Genomic DNA, 21,173 nt, shown 5'->3' on the forward strand with positions numbered 1-21,173 from the left:
GGAAGATCCCACATGCCGTGGAGCAACTAAGCCCACGCGCCACAACTACTGAGCCTGTGCTCTAGAGGCCATGAGCCACAACTACTGAGCCCGCATGCCACAACTACTGAAGCCTGCACGGCTAGAGCCCATGCTCCGCAACAAGAGAAGCCACCGCAGTGAGAAGCCCGCGCACCACAACGAAGAGTAGCCCCCACTCGCCGCAACTAGAGAAAGCCTGCACGCAACAACAAAGACCCAATGCAGCCAAAAATAAATAAATAAATAAATAAATAAATAAATAAATAAATAAATAAATAAATAAAAAGTTCCCTTAAAATATATATATATACTTATTTTACCAATAAAGATGTTTTTTAAAAAAGGCTTATTTTAAGTAATAATTCTGCCCCCAAACACACACAGAAGAAAAGTCAAATTACTCTAGCACTTAGGCCCTGTTTACTGAGCAATTACTATGTACTATGCCCAGTGCTAAGCATTTCATATTCAAGACTCACTGAATCCTCACAACTGGATCTGAAGGGAGGATATTGTCGTTAATCCCCTTTACAGAAGAAGAACCTGAGGCTCAGAGATATGAATTGACCTTGCCAAGGTCACATAACAATGCAGGGACTCAACTGAGGTCCGACTGGTTTCAGAGCCCTTGCTTTTACCTGCTTCAGTGTGCTAATTGTGCAGGAATGATCACGATGATAATAACAGCAGTTTAAGTGCTTACCGTGTGCCAGACCTGTGCTTTCCGTGCATGATCTCATCAAACCTCCATGGCAACCCCCATTTTACAGATGAGAAAACTGAGGCTCAGCAGAGAGTAAGTCACTTATCTGCCCAGGGTCCCCCAGCAGAACTGAGACTAGAATCCAAATCACTATTCATGGCACTGGCATCCACCCAGTTGCTTAAACCAAAAACTCAGTAGTTATCCTTGACTCCTTCCTCTCTCTCTCTCCTTTTCCTCTCCATGTCTAATCCATTGGGTCCAGTTGGTTCCAGCTTCCAAAATACATACTCATTTCTCACTAACCAGCTGCAGCGTCAGTGGAAGGCACTGCCATCTCTCATCTGAGCCACTGTGGAGGACTCCTCACCGATCGCCATGCTTCCATTTCCGCCTCTTGGCCCCTATGCCCTCCACTCACTACGCTGTAGTCAAAGTGATCTTTTTTCAAATCTCTTGCTAAATATCCTCTCATGCAGCCTTTCTCAGGGTCTTGGGAGAGAACTAAGCCCTGCAGAGAATGGTATGAGTGAGTGTTTACTCAATTTTCCAAAGGATGATACTGGCTAATACCATTCTTTTGCTAACACAATAGGAGATGACCTAATTCATGACATGCAATGGATGCCTTCGAGTGTTAGGGCTTCATTCTCTGCAAGAACTGGGTGGAGATGGCTACAAAAGTTTCCTGTCACACTTCAAATATCAGTGACCACAGCCTACTGGGCCCTTGTAAGCAGCCTGCCACCACACCTCCACCTCTGCAGGCTCATTTCCTACTAACTTTTTCCTGAGCACAAGAGCTCTTTTCCGTTCCTCAATTATAGAAACTTCATTCTTACTTCAAGGCTTTTACAGAGTCTCCTCCCTCTGCCTGGAACTCCTGCCCCCAGGCCTTTTAGGGCCAGCTACTTTGTTAGTCATTCATGTCTCAGCTCAAATGCTACCAGCTCATAGAGACGCTCCCTGATACCTTAATTAAAGAGACCCTGCCAATTCCTGCTGTTCCCTGCCCGTTTTGTTTCGTTTCCAGAGTGTATTTATCATGATCTGAAAGTGCCTTGTTCTGTGTTCACTTACCTATTGTGTGTCTCCCCAGTTAGAGCTGAGCGCCACAGGGCAGTTCAGTTTTTTTCATGGCTGCATCCTCAATAACCAGCAAAAAAACTTTTCACGTGGGTCATTTTTAAGTCTTTTGTCATTTACAGACAGTTCTGGGTGTACTCTGATGATTTTGCAAATATGTTCCTATAAAAGGGTTTCATCTTCAAGAAATTCATGGAAAAGACTCTGACAAGTACAGGTTTCTGGTAACGGGCTGTACTGCTGAACTGAATAAATAAGCATTTTCAGAACTCTAATGAAAAACTGATGAACTCATAAAAGTGCTAACAAAAGATCAAGATGAAAAAAAAAAAATTAATTACACGGGACTGAGTGAACTGATGAGGATGAGTATAATTTTTGTGACTTTCTGTCTGAATTAAAAAAAAAAAAAAAAAATTCCACAAGGACTCAGAGGCAAAGAATATACAAATCAATTTTCACTGCAAAGTAAAGGAGCTATTACAGTGGAGGATTACTGGACTGAATGTCAATATTATGACATAGTATGAGTGTGTTTCATGTTTGGTAATGGCAATCATTGTTGCTTTTGTTGTGGTCATCCATGTACAATGCTTGGTGTCAGTCTATTTATCTCTTGTAAAAATAAAATACAAGTGTGTGAAAAAAAAAAAAAAAAAAAAAACTTTTCACGTGGAAGCAATCTGTAAAAAAATGCGTTTAGAGAATTTATCAGACATTTACTGTGTGTCAGTCACTGGGCTAAGAGCTTTGCATTGTATCCTTCTATCAACCCCGGCACTAGCCAATGGAAATACAATGTAAGCCATTTTTAAGTTTTTAATAGCTACATTATAAGAAGTAAAAAGAAACAGATATAATTAACGTTAATAATATATTTTATTTAACCCAACAGGTTCAAAGTATATTATCTCAACATGTAATCCATTTTAAAAGATAGAAATTTTACTTTTTTTGGATACTCCTCTTCCATCCCTCCACTCTGCCTTCTGGGTTCTGAAGAGCTCGGCGCTGCCTCAAAATGTGGGGATTCGGAGGCTCCCACTTCAGGACTGGGCCTCAATGTCCCTCAGACTAGGTCTCAGCTTTCCCGCCTTTTCTGTACCTCTCTCAGTGTGCCTGTGCCCTTCAAGCCCTGCATGGTGAGAAGTGGGGTGACAGTCCTCGAGCGAGACCTGAAAATGCCTTTCTGTGCAGATGCTCAACCAAAACAGGTGTGATGAGTGGCCAGCGGTGCGCTCTGGGGCCAGCGGTGGTCCTAACCGGAAGTGGGCAGAAAAGAGCCGAGGAAGGGGCCCCAGAGCCAGGGAGCATGTGCAGGTTGGCGCCCACCGGAAGTGCCTGAGGAGGGAAGGAAGCACCCGAGTGCAGCCCGTGGGAGCTGGGGTGTCCCTTCTTCAACGCTTGGCATCCTGCACAGGCCATGGGGCTGGGGCAGCCAGAAGGGGAGTTAGCGCCGGCGTTTGGAGCCAAGTCGGAGCTGGAAACTGACTTCTCCGCTGAGAATAATCAGAACTGTAAATTTGGACCTCAAGGGGAGGAGGATTTATTCCTGGGCGGGGTCTTTGTGGGGAGGGAGCTGGACAGGGCTTCTCTCAGGTCAGGAGAGACCTTGGGAGGTCTCTCTGCGGTATATTAAGAAATGAATCAAAGCCAAAGTAAAATGTGTTACAGAAATCGTGCCATGTCGTAAAGGTTTACACTGAACGAATTATACAAAAATATATCCAGGGCAATATCATGGTGCAGACGATTTGATTGATAAGAAATAACAAGGTGGCCGGGTAATGGGATACAATTTTTTTTTATTTTTGGCCACGCCACGTGGCTTGTGGGATTATATTAGTTCCCCGACCGGGCCCTCGGCAATGAGAACGCGGAGTCCAAACCACTGGACTGCCAGGGAATTGTCAGGACATGATTTTTAAGTTGTACGGTGAATGAGACCTTGGTTTCTCAGTCCAGTCAGCCTGCCTCTGTAACTCTGAATAATGTGATTTGGAGATAATTTAAGGAGTCAAAAGTTAGTTTTCCTGGCTCCTGCTTCCTTAGGGGAGGAGCCCCAGAGGATCTGTTGGGAATCAGTGAGGAGGGCTATCGTGACCATAAGCCGTAAGGGGGATCTGTGCTCATCACACGTCTTGAGGGATCTTTTCATCAGGTCACCAGTGCTAGATGGACGTTGATTCCTGATGCTACGCTGAGAATGAGTGATGAGGGCGCTGTATGTAGGGAGCGAGGTTTGTCGTGGTGGGGGAGGGTTTCTGGTTGAGATGATCACAGCGACCCTGTGAGGACACATTGTATCAGGAATGCAGGGAATCACGTGAGAGGCGCTGGGGGATTTTAAGGTAGGGTTCCTCGCCTGTAGGAGAGGGAGTGAAAGAACAGTATTTGATTGTGCATGTAAGCTTAGGCATGGACGAGGGGATTGGTCCTTCATTCAATTCACAAGTGTTTATTGAGTGCCTACTGTGTGCTAGGTATACAGTGGGCAGCAAAAGAGTTCCTATCTTCATAGCACTGATCTTCTTCTAGATTAGCTCTATCTAAAATATAGAACGTGAGCCGTATATGTAATTTAAAAGTTTCCAGTAGCCAGATTTCGAAAAAGTAAGAAAAGACCAGTGAAGTAAATTTTAATATATTTTGTGTAACCCAATATATCCAAAATGTTATTCCAACATATAATATAAAAATACTAGTGAGATATTTATACTCTTTTTTCTTTTTGTGTAATGTCTTTAAAATCCGGTGTCCATGTTTTACAGTTGCCCCACATCTCAGTTAGGACTCGTCACATTTCAAGTGCTCCACGGCCACATGCGGACAGTAGATAGCTGCACTGAAGAGTGCAGCTCTTGAGAACTCTGAAGATAACAGGTTAGTAGAGATGTTTCTGGTAGTGATAAATGCTAGAACAAGAAATCAAGCAGAATTAGAAGATCACAAGGGCAGGTGATTCCTTAGGTAGTGTGGTCAGACTGCAAAGATCTCACAGGGGAGCTGTCATCTCAAGAGAACTGAATGAAGTGGGGCGGCAAGGGCAGCAGGGAATGAGTCATGCAGGGAGGGGGCAAGCTGGGCCTGTGGGAGGAGCCCCAGAGAGGCTGGGGGGCTGGACCAGAGTGAGCAGGGAAGTCGGGGAGGTAGGAGAAGAGGCCCATCGTAAAGCCGGTATGGTTTATTCTGAAAGTAACGGGAAAGCATCAGAGAGACAAGAGTGGAAAGATGGCATGATCTGATTTAACATAAAAGAAGGAGGTTTCAGGGCTCCTGGGAGGTGACTGTGTATCCACGGGTGATGGAGGGTCTGGTGGGAGGGAGATGTGAAAGAGGTCAGCTGTAGTAGGAGGCACTGAGGACCAGTACTCCAGTCTCCGGTCTGGGAGACTCAGGTTCCTATGAGGAATGGGAGAGGTCTGTTAGTGGGAGAGGACTGGGGGCTTTTTGTTTGTTTGGGTTGTCGTTGGCTTTGGGGAGGAGCGCCCAGGAATTCTGCTGTAGGTTTATCTGTTGGGTGTCGGGAAATGCAGTGGGAGGTCTTAATAGGATGATAGTTGTCAAGGGTGGCACGTTGTGTTCGCTTCTCAGAAGCATCTGAGGACATTTCATCTGTCGAAGTTCTTGGGCTGCCTCCACAGTGCCAGTGTCATGGGCGTTTGTAACGAAGCAAACCAGGCTCTCAGGACCCACTGTACTTAGGAGGTGGCGTGAGGAGTGTGGTGTCAGACACAGAATCCCTTCATGGCTGAAGGGCTTTTGGCAGGTTGAAATTAAGGTGTCTTTATTGTTGTTGCTTTAAAATATTTTGACATGAGATATTTCAAACATACATAAACATAGGAGAAACCACACTCACAAAGCCTGGCGTACATATCCCTCAGCTTTATCCATCTTAACATTTTTACCTATTTGCTTGAGACTTGTTTTAAGAACTAAAACGTTATAGATAGAGCTGAAGCCTGATTGTACCTTTCTTGAACCTATTTTCTTCCATTCCCAGAGGGAACACAATCCTCAAGTTAGTGAAAATCCTTCCCACTGGTATTTACACTTTTACGGCAGGTAAAGGTACCCATAAACACATAGTATTGCTTTGCATGTTTTTAGGCTTTGTATTAATGGTTTCACACTGCAGGTATTATTTTGCAACTTGCATTTTTCAATTAACATTTTTTAACCTCAGCCTGGTTGATACATGTAACTCTATCTCATTTTCACTGCTGGATACCTACCATTCCACCCCGTGGACATACCACATTTTATGTATCCATTCTCTTGTTGATGGACATATAGGTGGTTTCCACCATTGAGCTATTGCAAGCATTGCTGCTGTGAGAATCCGGATACCTGCCTCTTTGCATATACGTGCAAGTTTCTAGTGTATCCCTTGGATGGCAGTTGCTGGGGTGCACGTATGCACAACTCTGTACTTCAGTCCTGGTTTTATCATTCAGAAGTTTGATGAGAAACTTCATTGACAGCAAGTTAAACCAAGCCATGATTTGCCCCTTTGAGTTTTATTTTCCTTTGTATAAAACAGACTTGATTATAGTACTGACTTCATAAAGTTGTAAGAATTAAATAAGACCACAAATGTAAAGTACTAACACAATATCTTACACATGGTAGGTGTTCTTTTTGTGCCTTATGGACAGGAAATTAGAATTATTAAAAGCTCTAAGGCTTTGGAGTCTAACAGAACCTGGGTTCAAACCCTGGCTCTGCTGCTTCCTCTCTGGATGCCCTTGGGAAAGTCACTTCACTTGTCTGAGCTTCAGTTTCCTCATCTGTTAGGAGAGAGCAAATGCATGCAGTTGTGAATATTAGCTCTCTCAGTGTGAATCTATCTGGGTCATGATCTGACTAGAGTTACAGAGTACTAATAACAGCTACCCTTTGTTAATATGAATGTTTGGTTAACATTTATTGAGTGTTTCTTAACTCCTATGAAGTATTGATATTATTCCCACTTTACAGATGATAAAACTGAGGCCCCAACAGAGTGGCCACCCAGAGGTCACATAGCTAGTAAAGTGGTAGGAACAGAATTTGAAACCGGATCTGACTGATTTTAAAACTTGTGTTCTAACCACCAGGCTATAGTGCCTTAAATGCCTTCAGCAGCTGCCCATCATTCTCAGCAGTGATTTCCAAACTTTTTTATGAAATGGAAGCATTTTGTCCAGCAAAATCTTATATAGAACCCCAGTTTATAAAGCAAATGAATGTTGTACAACTCCAGTTAAAGTGGGGGTAATGTCCTAGGTCCATGCGGGCTTAGTTCTGGCTCTGTTTAGGCTGTGTGAGCCTAAACAAAGTACTTCATCTCTCTGAGATTCAGTTTCTTCACTTGTGAGATGGGGATGTTGATGCCAACCTAATAGCGTTGTTATGTGGATCAACTGAGATAATACATGCAAAGCACTTGGCATGAAGCCTGGTTTGTGATAAGAACCAAATAAGAGTGGCTATTGTTGCTGTGATTGTTACCACCTGCAGGAATCTCTGCACTGACCACGGGATGGGGTGGAAATTTCTCAGCCTTGTATCCACGGCCCTCCATCATCAGACCGAACCTGCATTTCCAGCCTTCAGCCCCTACCCCGTAGCCAGGCTGAATGACAATGTCTCCAATCCAGTATACTGCACTACTAGTTCTGCATTTACACTCTGCCTGCTGGGGGGAATCCTCCGCCGTCCTCCCCCTTGCTCCAAAAGAACAAAAGTACACTTTTTTAAAAATTATTTTTTAAACTTTTATTGTGGAAAATTTCAAAATACACAAAAGTAAAAATCTAGTATATAATGAACCCCCATGTATTTATCGGCTAAGTTTTAGTAATTACCAGCCTTACTTCCTGTACATACTCCAATTTATTCACCCCACTAGATTATTTTGAAGGAAATCCCAAACAGTTTAATTATTTCATCCCTAAATTTGTCATTATGTATCTCTAAGATAAAGACTTTTTTTTTTTAATTATTAGCACCTTTAATTATTTATTTATTTATTTATTTATTTATGGCTGTGTTGGGTCTTCGTTTCTGTGCGAGGGCTTCCTCTAGTTGCGGCAAGCGGGGGCCACTCTTCATCGCGGTGCGCGGGCCTCTCACTATCGCGGCCTCTCTTGTTGCGGAGCACAGGCTCCAGACGCGCAGGCTCAGTAGTTGTGGCTCACGGGCCCAGTTGCTCCGCGGCATGTGGGATCTTCCCAGACCAGGGCTCGAACCCGTGTCCCCTGCATTGGCAGGCAGATTCTCAACCACTGCGCCACCAGGGAAGCCCCTAAAGACTCTTTTTTAAAAAACAGAACTATAATACCATTTTCAAAACATCTTAAACAATAAAAAAATTTCTTTGTTCGTTCCCTTTATTTAGCAGTTTTCAAAATAATGAATTGGTTCCCAGCAGCCTCTAAAGGTAACCAATGGGTTTGTTGTTCTTTTTTAGTCCTATTGTGAATTCTTCAATGTCCAGCTCAAAAGTTACTTCCCCCAGTTTTTGGAGGGGTTTTGTTTGTTCGTTTGTTTTTGGCCGCGCAACGCAGCATGTGGGATCTTAGTTCGCTGACCAGGGATGAACCCACGCCCCCTGCAGCGGAAGCGCGGAGTCTTAACCACTGGACCACCAGAAAAGTCCCTCCCCTAGTTTTTTCACCCTGACTCCAAAAGAATTTCTCCCCTCTGCTGAATTTAAATGCATCTTTTCTAGTTGTATCCAGCGCTTTCTACCTATGCACTTCCTTTACCTGCAGCTGGATCAGAAGCTCCTTGAAGGCATTCTGCACAGCACTTAACATAATGCCTCAGGCAGTCAGTATTAATCAAACTTCACTGTGCATTTGGATCCTATGGGGGGGGGGGCGGGGGGGCGGGGTTCTTGTTAAAATGCATATTCTGATTCATTGGCTCTGGAGTGGGCTGAGATTCTGCTTTCTCACAAGCCCAAGTGGTGCTGATACTTCTGGTCTAAGGACCACAGTTTGAGTAGCAGAAGGGTGTGGTAAATGTATGGGAAATCCACATCATTCACTCAGTAAGAAGTGCCTACTCAGGACCAGTTCACGGGCTAGGCCCTGACACCTTAAAATGTAGAAGGTTTTTTGGTGTGTTTGTTTTATTAGGGTTTTGGTTTTTTACTTTATCCTTTTGAATATGTACACATGGTAAAAAGAATTTTTTTCATAAAATCCAAAAGGGCACAGACTGTGAGTACATCAGTCCCCAGAAGTGATCACTGTTACTTCTTGAGTTTTATTCTAGAGATACTGTATGCATATAAGAGCATATATTTGTACCATCTTTTTTTCTAACATACTATTCACACTGCTCTGACCCTTTTGTTTTTCATTCTACTATATCTTCAAGATTGTTCCATATTTCAACATATATCTCTGCATCCTATTTAATGAGTGGCATAATGTCCACACAGAATGCATTGGTTGTTTTTATAAAGTGTAGAGTGAAGTATGGCTACTTCTTGGCTTCTTCCTCATCCTACACATTCCCAAGAGAGAACAGGTATCTTGTCTTCTGTTCTTTGAATCCTCTGAATTATCTCACCCATATTGGTACATTTTTGTCAGTTTCATTTGATCTAGAGGACATCCATCACCCACTTACACAAGCATGTCTGCACGTTCTTTTCCTCCAGATTCCAGTCTTCCTAGACTCAAATTGTTTCTTTATTCTGCATCCCCTCAGCACTCACAAATTACTAAAAGACATTTTCTTGTTTTGGTAATATATTGTTGTGGAATGCTGCATACATAAGTATGTAGAAAATGTGTATTGGCAGGGTTCAGGACACACTACCCCAAAATATGGTGCCTTAGCATATTGAATATTTCAAGCTGAAGGAATTCGAGAAAATAGGTGCAGGAAGGACTCATTGACGTTCCCTAGAAGCAAGTCATAAGACCCTCATGTGAGAAGTGCCCTCCCTCTACCCAGGGGAAAGGATCATCCTTGTCTCGAAGATAGAGGGACCCCCCCAAGAGGAATCTTAGTGAACACACCTTGCTAAGTTTCCCCAGTTTACTACACTGAGCTCATATCCCTTTTGTCCTATCACGTTTTCCCATGACTTCCTACTCTCCATCAAACCTAGCACAAAAACGTACAGGTTTGACCGCTTCTTCGGGTCTTCATTTACTTATGATTGCTCCCATGTCACGTAAAACTTATACTAGATAAATTTGTATGCTTTTCTCCTGTTAACCTGTCTTTCGTCACAGAGACCCAGCCAAGAACCTCAAAGGGTAGAAGGAAAAGATGTTTTTTCCTCCCCTCTGATAGGTTTAAGGAAAAAATTAAAACATTAATAATAGAAGCCTTCTGTCACTTCCGTCCGCCTCCCTGTGCCCCTTCCCTGTCACATGATGGTCTCTCCACCTACGAGGTAACCACTATCCTGAATTTTGCATTAATCATTCTCTTGCTTTCCTTTCTCGGTGGTTCTCAGCCGTTAGCATTACCTAGAGAGCTTGTTAAGACATGGATTGCTGGGCCCCGCGCCCAGTTTCTGATTTAGTAGATCTGGGGTGGAGCCCAAGAATTTGTGCTTCTCGGAAACTCTCCTGTGGTTCTGTTGCTGCAGATCCCAGGACTACACTTTGAGAACTGCTTTATCTCAAAGGTACTCTTGCTTTCTCTGTGATGACTTGTATCCTCCCCTAAAACCTAGCCACTCAATAAATGTAGCTTAAGGACTTCCCCTCCTTCTTTCTCTACTCCATTTCCTATCACCCAGTTTATGAGCACTCAATCTTTGCTAAATATTTTAATTGATTGTGACATTTGACCACTTTCCATTTTTTTCTTTTCCGTTAATGAGCCCATTTATAAGTTGCTTCTCATTAGTGTGTGTGTGTGTGTCTCTTATTGTAAGTTAACTAGAAGGATGGGTATAAACAACATTTACATGTCTTATTCATCTAGACTTTAAGCTCCTTGAAAGCTGGAACCAAGTGAAGGGATTCAGAACATGCCACCCCAAAATATTCTTCTTCAATTATTGATTACTGATCATTTTGAGCTGAAGACACTTGTGAAACAGCAGATACAGGAAGGGCTCTCCCTCTTTCTATCTAAGAGCAGGATGTAAATTTTGCCTTGAGAAAGGTGCCCTCCCTGTACCAGGAAGAGAAGAACATTCTTATCATCAGAGACTGAGAGTTGACTCCGGTCTGCATAAACAAACTTACTAAAATAACCCTTATCTTCCATTAGTTTCCCTCACATACTGCCTAGTGACTGAGCCACGATTTATTGCCCCTAGTCCAAGGGCCTTTGCTTTGTCACATCCCCACAGTTTATCATTCTTTTTGTAAAAAGGTATGTACCTTACAGGCTTTTGGACCTAACAACTTCTTTGGGTCTTCATTTTCCTTCTGTGAAGACACCTGTGTATGTGTAAAAAAAAAAAAAAAAAAAAATTAAATTTGTATGCTTTTCTCCTGTTAATCTGTCTCATGTCAGTTTAATTATTAGGCCAGCCACAGAATTTAAGAGGGTAGAAGGAAGTTTTTCCTCCCCCTACACAAGTTTAATTTCTCTATAGTCTACCTCTTCAAGTAAGCTACAGGCCATAATTTGCAAATTCAGTTGCTCGTAAGAGCCAAAAGACAATTAAATAAATGAAACTTGCCAAGTGGAACTTTGCTGATCTGGAGACCACGTCCTGTGTAAAGAGGGCAGCTGTTAACTTGGATTTAAGCCAATCACGAGTTCCTTGTTTTCTCATTTTCCCAGTTTTCAAGAGAAACCAGAAATAATCCCAACTAATTCAACATTTTAAGTACACAGAGCAGGCACACAGAGTGCACAAATTCCATACAGAGTACATCTGCAGGAACTGAACTGAATCCATTCCACGTTTCTAGACCTTTGCAGTAAATGGATGGATGGATGGATGGGTGGATGGATGGATGGATGGATGGATGGATGGATGGATGGATGGATGGATTGGTGAGTGAGTGAGTCAATAATGAGTGGTAGCTCTGGGTGGGGGGGCGGTTAGTGGAGAAAACAAGCAATTGTTGAGTACCTGCTCTATGCCTGGCCCTGTGCAAAGGGATTTATACACCTTATCTCATTTGACTTTCATAACAAAACCTCAAGGTAGTTATTATCATTCTTGTTTATTTCCACACTCATTTCACAGATAAAGAAAGGAGGCTTAGAAAGGCCCAGGGTCACACCACCATTTTTCTTTATTTATAACCTACCTAATTTTAAAAAAAGGATTTCAGATGAGCTCTTATGATTTAAGCTGGGTCCTGAGCCTTCGATTCCAGATAGCTCTGTTATACCAAATTGCCACCATCAAAGGAATCAGGTTCCCAGAAGGCAGGTCAGGGAGGGTGCCAGGAGTTCAGGGGGCAGGATTGCTTCCTTGGGGATATTACCAAACCACTCACAGCTTCATGCTTCTCAAGAATGTCAACTAGTACTAAGGTGCTAAGACACAAGGGATCTCTTGCCAGCTTGATATACCTGCCCTTCCCACTTTCTCCTGTCTCGCCACTTACTACCCTCTCAGAAGTCAAGATTTCTGCCTATCAGCCTTGGAGCCCACTCCATCTTAATTCCTTTCTAGAGCCCAGTAGGATAAGGACAGAGATGCAGATACAGGAGCCGTTTTTTTGGAAAACATTTTATTGGAGTTACTGAGGCAGCAAAGAGTGATCATAGATAGGAAGGTGATCAGATCCCACACTGGCCCCCTCTTTCAGTGGTATCAGCAGTGCTGGGTCTCGAAGGGGCTGGTCATTGGGCATCGGCAGCTGCACGGCTCATTCCTCTCAGCTGTGGGGAGAGAGGGTACGGTCAGTTTGGAGACCCTTGGGTGCGGGGAGCCGGAGTCCTAAGAAAGCCCAGGATAGGGTGGGGCCCTGGTAGAAAGGAATCTCTGCCCCAGTCTAAGTTCCTGTTCTCCTCTGAGTTATAGTAGTTGCGATTTCCCTTAGCTTTGTTTTTTTTAATTTTTATTGGAGTATAGTTGATTTACAATGTTGTGTTAGTTTCAGGTGTACAGCAAAGTGAATCCGTTATACATATACATATACCCACTCTTTTTTAGATTCTTTTCCCATATAGGCCATTACAGAGTATTGAGTAGAGTTCCCTGTGCTATACAGTAGGTCCTTATTAGTTATCTATTTTATATATAGTAGTGTGTATGTGTATGTCAATCCCAATCTTCCAATTTATCCCTCCCCGCCTTTACCCCCGCCCCAGGTAACCATAAGTTTATTTTCTACATCTGTAACTCTATTTCTGTTTTGTAGGTAAGTTCACTTGTAGCCTTTTTTTAGATCCCACATATAAGTGATATCATATGATATTTGTCTTTCTCTGTGTGACTTACTTAGCTTTGATCAGAAGAAGGTGTATCCTGCCTTCACTTTCCCCACTCTCCCACTCAGATCCTCTGCTTTTTCCCTCACCCCCAGCCTCCTTTCTCTCCTAATGCCCACTGCCTCTTACCTTAGGAAAAGCATCCCAGTTGAGGAAAGGAAGTTTCCTTTTGACAGACTAAAACAGAAAAAGAGAATGAGAGTGATGTGTTACAGGTCAGGTGAGCATGGATCAGTAAGCGCTTGCTGAAGAGCTCTCTGTAGTGGTGACGGTATCATTGTTTTATAATTACAGTAAGCATTAATATTTCCTGAGCACTTTCTCTGTGCCTGCCTTATACTGACGGCTTTACAGGCATGATTTCATTTGGTCTTCATAGCAGTCTTTTGATGTCGGTACTGTCTTCGTCCCCACATCACAGATGAGGCGATAGAGACTCAGAGAAGCGAAGACATTTGCAAGAGAGCATGTAGCGAGTATGTGCGGGGTCATGCACTACAGGCTCTAATTACAGCGCTACCACTGACTTAGCCTTCTAAGCTTGGGTAAGTCACCCAACTTAGAACCTCAGTTTCTTCCTGGAGGATGAGGGAATTCGAATAAACTCTTGACTGATTAAGTTCTTCCTTTTCAGAGATTGTCTTTGTGGGCCACGTTAGGAGAATAAGGTCTGGCCATGACAGCCTCCCCAGGAAGTTTTCTTCACTTGGGCAGCATCCAAGTGGGACAGTTACTCCCTCCTAGAACCCAGGAAAGAACCAAAAGGGCTAGACTAGAATGCGTTGCCACTACCCGGACAAACAGTCAGGAGAAAAAAGGTGCCCAAGCACTTACCTCTATGAGGGCGTGCCAGTTCAGGAAATCATTCCCCTCCAAAACCTTTACAGAGAGAGAAAGAGACCAGAAGAGGATCAGTTCCAGGGAAGGACAGAGCTTAGCCCCTAGCCCTCTGGGAAAGGTGAAGGACCATGACAGCTCTGCAAGCTCTCTACCCAGGCTTTGATCTCCTTTAGGATGTGGATATTTATGGGGGCCGAATTAAAGAATTAAACTTACAGATCGCAACTTGTCAACGTTCAGGAGCTGGGCATAAGTGGCCTAGGCAAAGAAGCAGGGTGTTCAGAAAGTTATTTAGGAACATGAACAGATAGGGGACGAACTCGTAGTCAGATGGTGGGAAAACAGGGGATTTACCTCGTCGGGTCCTGGCACATTTTTACCAACGGTGATTCCTTCCTGGAAAGCGAAGGGGAGAAAGGGGACAAATGATCACACGATGGCAAATCCCCTTCCCCAAACCCTCTCTGCCAGCTCTGCTTCCCTGCACAGGCCAGTCCCATTCTCCACCACGGGGCCTCCGTTAACCCACTCTGTCCCAGAGTGGCGGATGATTGACAGATGTGCAGATGTGGAGAAGGGATGGGAGAGTGGCACGTGGGAGACAGAGAAGTCGGAGCCCAGGCCCGCATCCACTGCCGGCAGCAGGAGGAGAGGGTGGAGAAAGAGGATTCCTCCCAAGAAAAACGAGCTAGTGTGGTTCTGCCGTGGACTCGGGGTGTTCCTGAGACACCCACGCTCAGCCCATGGAGCTGGCGCGGGAGATTGGAAGGCAGGTGGGAGCCAAGTTTCTGAGGTGCCCTGTCTGCCTTTACTTGCTGGAGGTTGGTTTGCTTTGTGACTTGAATTGCCACCAAAGTTTGAGTCTCCGTCTCCCTGCTCCAGCTGGTAAGCCCACCTCCCACCCCCGGACTTCAGTGCCTCCGATCTGTCGCCCTCCCAACCTCAGCTGCCCAGCTTCATTGCCCCTCATTTCTTCCTTCCCACCACAGAGGTCACAAACAGGTAGCCTACAGGCTAGACCCAAATGTTTAGATCTCATCGCAATTTGGTTTGTTTGTTTTTTAATTTGAATTAAAGGTTTTGAATTAGTAAGGATTCATAAATCCGATTTCCAGGTTCTCTTGAAAATTTTTAAACTCCGGCCACACTGGGTACATTTTCCCACTTAGCAGCAGTCAGATGGCATAGAGACTGTCCCCTTCCAGATTGGGCAAATTCACTCCACCTCCCCTGAGGCCCCACCAGCACTCTTGCTCACCGACATCACTTGCTGGGATCCTAAGCAGTGGAGTCTGTGACCCCTATCGTAGACTTGCGAATCCAGCATGGACATTCCCCCATCCCCCGCACAGTGCGATAAGGTGGGGAGAGAGGGACCTCAGGATTTTTCCTGGCTGGAGACTGGCTCCTAAGGATTCTTGATATGGCTTAAGCTCCAGAGGTAACAGGGCGCTTCAAGCCACCTGAGAGCCATTCCCAGGGATACAAACAAAACAGATGTGGGGCTGAACCCAGACGACCAACTTCAGCCCCTGTCTCCTCTCAGGATGTCCAGCCTCTACCCCACACTTTACCATCCTTTCCAGAAATATAAGCCTCTCTGCCCCTTCCCAGGAATGCTTTGTCTCCTTCCTCCTTTCTTCCCTTCCTCAGAGCCCCAGCTTCTCATTCAGCCCCTGGTAATAGCCAAAGATAAGAGCCGCTTATCCAGTGACTGATTGAGTCAGCTAATAGTATAAGAGAAAGAGAACCCAAGTGAGGTGCTCACCTCAGAACTGCCCAGGGCAGCCCCCTGAGCAGAATGGAACGCCAGGAGAGACAGAAGAACCACAGCAGCAAGAACTGGGATCTTCATGGTGTCAAGTTTGGGGTGTTCTGAGGCAAGGCAAGGCTTGCCCTTTATATTCCCAGGGAGGCAGATCTGAACAGAACTGGAGTCCCCACCCTTCTGACTCACCCCCAGATTCTGTCGCCCACCCCTGGGGCTCTGGGAAGGGGAGGTGTGGACTGTTTCCCACTTACCTTGGATTTCTCAATTCACATCCTGCCCTGGGCACTTGGAAGGTAGGCTGGCAATGGGGCTCTTCATGCAAATGGAGCTGAGATGGAGACAGGTTGGACCTGTCCCTCCAACGGACTGGCCATGGGACCCAAGCAACCTCTCCTTTTGTCTTTGTCACTTTTCCTTATATTTCTTCGTTCCTCTCTTATAATTCAGGCTTTTTCCCACCCTATCCAATTCTGTCTAAACTCCCTATACTGGCATTGAAGGCCTTCCATGCTCTGACCTCAACCCACCCTTCTAACTTTTCCTTCTTTCATTCCCATTGCACATACTTCACTTTCTGGCCAAACTGGACTCCTTACCAAAGATACCCTTCTTTTTCCTCCTCCAAGCAGCTGCCCATGTCACCCCTTATGCCTAAAATGCCCTTCTCTCATCTCTTGTTTTCAGAACCCAACATCCATCCCAAATTAAGCTTCCCGGATGTCTCCCATCATCTGCCATCCCCCTCCCCAAACTTTTCCCTTCTCGTAATTGCCATAGCAATTCATTTGTATCTCTCTGGCATTGTACCTAGAGTAACTTGTGTTCTTCCCTCTTAGAATATCAAGTTCTTGAGGTCAGGAACTATGTCTTAATCACCTTTATATCACCATGCCCTAGCACCATGCCCTTACACAGTGGAGGTGGATTCAACATATGCTAGATTGGATATCTTAGAATTCAAGCATCCTTCCACCAAGTTGTGCGCTTTCTTCCTTTGGGGCTGGACCCATTATCCAGCTGCCCATCTTATACTCTTGGGTCGTCAGAGAGGTAACTGTCTTGAGCTAAGAAGACAAAGAATAGAGAAACACGGGGACTTCCCTGCTGGTGCAGTGGTTAAGAATCCACCTGCCAATGCAAGGGACACGAGTTTGATCCCTGGTCAGGGAAGATCCCACATGCCACAGAGCAACTAAGCCCGTGCACCACAACTACTGAGCCTGCACTCTAGAGACCCCGAACCACAACTGCTGAGCCCGTGTGCCGCAACTAGAGAAAGCCTGTGCAGCAATGAAGACCCAACGCAGCCAAAAATTTAAATAAAAAAAAAAAAGAATAGAGAAACACAAAAAAGCAAAAATAGGTCTTAGAGCTACCCAGTTGGGCTCTAGGTCCTGAACTTTGAACGCCTACACCATTTCATTGGGCTTATTCTGCTCCCCACCCAACTCCCCCAGCTTGGCAGTTGTATCACCTCAAAGTGACAAAACATCCTAATCAAGTAGCGTTCTCCACAACTGAGGCTCAGGTGGCCCAACCAGTTCCTGGTGTAATAGGGAGGTGCTGGAACATAGACAGGTGCTGCCAGGACAAAGCAAGACCTCATTTCAGCGTGGCCTCTTTACCCCATCCTGATGCAATACACAGAGATAGCAGGCCTGGAGGCAAAGCGGGCTGGATCTCATTCACCAACGGTCTTCATGAACCCCAGAAGCTTCAGTTCAATTCTCCTCCTGCCCCCACTCCCCAGTCCCCGACATCCTGCCCCTCTTTAGCCTCAGGAAGCCTCCTCCGTTTTTCTAATGGCAGCTCCCCTTTCGCAGAGCTACCTGAAGAGGCAGTGCTTGAGGAAAACTTGCTAAGCACAGATGACCATGTCACGTAGATGTCACGCGAGGCTGGTTCCCAGAGGGGACGAGTGAGAAAATGACAGATGGGTGGAGCACCTCCCCAAAAGGTTTTTCTGGAGGACACAAGTTTTTACGTGTAATGAATTCTCACCAATTAATTAACAGGGACTGAAAGAGCTCATTAACCACCGTTCTGTCACCATAGCGTCAACTGTGAATGAAGTTGAATGAAGAATGAGCAGAATGAAGGATCAACAAAGTAGAGCTGCTATTCAGTAATGAAGTCCAATGAGACCTGCTAGTGGAGCAGCACTTCAGCCTGGGTAATTCCAGAGCAACAGATCAGCCCAACACCGTCATCTGCTGGGCTCCAGCTTTCTTTTCCAACAAATTGATTTCCCTGTTTCCCTTTCCGCCTCATGCTAATGCTGCTAATAATAATGTTAGCCAATTTATTGATGTCGTACTCTGTGGCAGGCCTTGTGCTAGGTATTCTAAACGCACTATCTCGCTGAAATATCACAGTGCTTCTGTGAGATAGGTATTAACAATCATCCACATTCTGTAGGCAGGGGAACCACAGCACATAGAGGTTAAATAACTCACCCTAGGTCACACAGCCAGGGTGTGGCAAGGCCAGTGTTGGAACCCCAGAGTTCCAGAGGCTGCACCTGTATTGCCCCTTTGCTGTACTGTGTCCTACCAAGGGCCTCGGCCAGCCCACCTAGCGCCCTGTATGAATTAGACCCGTGCCCTGAGAGTCGGGGGGCAAGGCTGCAGTTGACCCCCATTTGTCCTCTCGACCAGGTGTCCTTTTGTGGTGTGCAGCTTGCACAGCCACAGGTGGCAGCTCTGAGCAGACGTGCATTAATTTCAGTGGGTTAAACTATGCTCTTGCCAAATGAAAACAGAGAACTAAGGGATTAATGGTACTCAGTGAGCATATGCCTCAGAGTGAACCTGTGATTGCCTCAGATTCCAGATGCCTATTATAGTATGAGCATCTTGTCACAGCAAGTGTGTGTTTAAAAGACAGTCTTCAGGCTCTAGTGTTTGAAGTTCTAGTGTTTAAAGATGGGTTCTTTTATCTAATGCCTCTAAATACAAACCTGCTACTTCATGTGCACAACCGAAGGAATTCTGTTCTTTTTCTGGAGGAAAAAAACTGGCTGTGCTAGACTTATGATCGATCTCCATTTGGCACCATCCTGATGGATTTTCAAGGGTAATTTTGGCTTTACATGATTTATGCTGTAAATGCTAATCTAGAGTCTAGTGTCTCTCTCCCAGTTCCCTCCCCTTCCCCCACCTAAACTGCCTCAGTGAGTTTGTGTTCCCCGAGGGTCCAGTGTCCAATGGTTGGGCAGGCTGGGGAAGAGAGGGGAGGGGGATCCCCACCGGCAGAGGGTCCCAGCGGTTGGGGTAACGGGTGGCAGGAGAAGCTACCTGGAATTCAGCGTTGGCTGCATCACAGAGGGTTAGTGGAGTCGGACAGAGGCACAGAGCCTGGCTCTGCGTCACCCCAGCTCCAAGTCTGCTTGATCTAGTTCCCACTCCGAGAATACCAGTAAACCCCTGTTTTCCCACAGGTCTTCACCCACCCCACCCCAAATCTGCCAGAACTTGAGTGTGGGTAGGAGGCCAGGCCCAGCCTTGATTGCTACATTACAGACACACCTAGGGGCTGGGAGCCAGCCTCCTGGGTTCAGGGAAGGAATGGGGGATTTGAAGGGATGCACACTGGGGCCTCAGGGTCTTGGTGAACATCTAGGTGAAAAGCCTAGAATCATTGGAGAGAAAGGGGGCTGGGGTGTGGGCTACTTGGGGGCAGAGCCCAGGGGACCCCTGTCCCATCCTGTCCTCCCTCTGCCAGTGTTAGGGTCACACCCAAGAAAGCAATCACGTTGCCCAGCAGGTCTGGTTTCTTCCTTTACCTCCCACCCTCTGCCCTGTGCACGCTTTGCTTAAACTTCTCCCAGGAAGACCTCTTGGATTGAGCCCACTTAATTCTGATCTCTCCTTCCATCCTCTAACCCAAATATTTATTAAACAGCCATTTTGGCTCCTGGTGCTGAGGATTCGAGATGGACAGGGTACCTGTCCTGTGAAACTTATGTGCCAGTTAAAGAGAGACAGAGATTATAACCTAACAAAAAATTAGGAAACAAGATCATTTCAAGAACATGACAAGTTCTGTGCAGAAAATACAACAAGGTGATGTGATAGCGATTGGGTAGGTGTCCTTGGTTAAGCTGGCTTGGGGTTTTGAATTTAGACCAAAAGCCGTTAAAGTTCCATCCTTCTGAAGATCTCGGGCTCCAGGGAAAGGTAGCAGCAGTGTTCCTTGGGAGCTTTTCCCAGCAGGTCCAGGTTGACATTGGACAGGGAAGCCAGAGCCAAATGGTGCTAAGCCATGCCGAGGGGATGTTATTCTACAACTAATGGAGCTTGTGGGGGATTCTGAGCAGGGGATCTTCCCTGGCTGCTGTGGGACAATGGACATTAGGGAAGAATCGAAAGTCAGAGGCTCTGCCGTGAAGCTGCTTTAGAGGCTCTGGCAGGAAAAGGGGTTGGCCTGCCGGTTTATGAGAGTCCTTTACACCTGAGGGCCTTAGCCTGCTTCAGCTAGTGCTTTAAACTTCAGAGGGTGGCTTTCAGCCCTTTGGACCAGGAACGCCCCAAGTCCAGAAACATGTTGACCACTTCAGCTTCTCCCTCAGTCCCTCAGGGACTGGCACGAGGCGACCCGAGGTCCAGCAGTCTGTAGCGCTCACCCCACACCCCAGGAAGCCCGCTGTCAGTCAGCTGGAAGGACTGAGCCTCAGCCCCGGGACGGGCCGCGCTCCCTTCCCTGTGGCTGCGGGGAGGTACCGCAAGGCCCTCCCTTCCCACGTGAAACCCAAGATGAATAGAAGGCAGGAGCCGCAGTTTAAGGACAGAAGCGAGAAGAGGATGCACATCAAGTTCGTTCCCCCAAGTCCTTTTTGGGCCCGACTTCTTTCATGTATTCATCAACTGTTTGAGGCCCACCCTGTGCCAGACCCTGTGCTAAGCCCTGGGAATGGAACAATGATCAAGGCAGGCACGGTCGTGCCCTCGGGGAACTTGCAATCTCTGAGGGCGTCACTTAGCTGGCAGGGTGCTTCCTGGCCTCTTTTCATTTCCCGGTCCCTGAGGGGAGGTCAAGGACCTCAGAGGTGTCAGAGAGTGGTGGGGCCCCTTAGTTTAGGCTCACTGTATGGGCTTGGTGGGACTTTGCTCAGAGACGCTAAGCACAGACCCCTCTCCCCCCATGCCCAGGGCTCCTCGGCTGGTGATCAGCCCGGGCTCAGCCTGCACCCCAGCTTCTGGCTGTTTCCTTGGTGCATGAATGGAGTAGAAGTTTTTCACCACCCCTCTGTCTCCTGGAGAGCCTCTAGGGCACGTGACAAGGGACTGGGTACTCGCCACTCCCCCCAGCTTCCTAAACACGTCAACCCAGACTCACCCTCGTCCATACCGTGGTGTGTGCACGAGGCTCAGGCGTATTCTCTGC

The 21,173-nt window shown here is 46.0% G+C and overlaps 1 protein-coding gene and 1 long non-coding RNA gene across 3 annotated transcripts; both read right to left on the reverse strand.

Annotated features, from left to right (window-relative positions):
* Positions 1-7,807: 7,807 nt before the first annotated feature.
* On the reverse strand, positions 7,808-15,941 carry KRTDAP (keratinocyte differentiation associated protein). Of its 2 annotated transcripts, XM_082369642.1 has the most exons (6): positions 15,786-15,941; positions 14,372-14,413; positions 14,234-14,275; positions 14,012-14,056; positions 13,307-13,354; positions 7,808-12,625 (listed from the first exon to the last, which is right to left on the reverse strand). In XM_082369642.1, exons 1-6 carry the CDS (start codon positions 15,870-15,872, stop codon positions 12,587-12,589), a joined length of 303 nt encoding a protein of 100 aa, XP_082225768.1. In that variant the 5' UTR covers positions 15,873-15,941; the 3' UTR covers positions 7,808-12,586. The 2 variants fall into 2 exon arrangements, with proteins under 2 accessions (XP_082225768.1, XP_082225769.1); XM_082369643.1 differs by lacking the exon at positions 14,234-14,275.
* Positions 15,942-16,601: 660 nt separating this feature from the next.
* LOC309617395 lies at positions 16,602-20,918 on the reverse strand. Its single transcript, XR_014237984.1, has 2 exons — positions 19,085-20,918; positions 16,602-16,852 (listed from the first exon to the last, which is right to left on the reverse strand). It is a non-coding gene; the product is annotated as an uncharacterized lncRNA (long non-coding RNA).
* Between the last annotated feature and the right edge of the window lie 255 nt (positions 20,919-21,173).

Source organism: Balaenoptera borealis, assembly GCF_965194805.1.
Source record: "Balaenoptera borealis genome assembly, chromosome: 19".
Classification (NCBI taxonomy): domain Eukaryota; kingdom Metazoa; phylum Chordata; class Mammalia; order Artiodactyla; family Balaenopteridae; genus Balaenoptera; species Balaenoptera borealis.

Bases quoted from the DNA above. Each gene is read 5' to 3' on its own strand.
- KRTDAP (XM_082369642.1), bottom strand. From the start codon at position 15,872: ATGAAGATCCCAGTTCTTGCTGCTGTGGTTCTTCTGTCTCTCCTGGCG. The intron at 14,414-15,785 runs GTGAGCACCTCA...TTCGCTTTCCAG, and splicing joins CTGCCCTGGGCAGTTCTGAG to GAAGGAATCACCGTTGGTAA. The intron at 12,626-13,306 runs GTAAGAGGCAGT...CTCTCCCCACAG, and splicing joins ACTGGGATGCTTTTCCTAAG to CTGAGAGGAATGAGCCGTGC.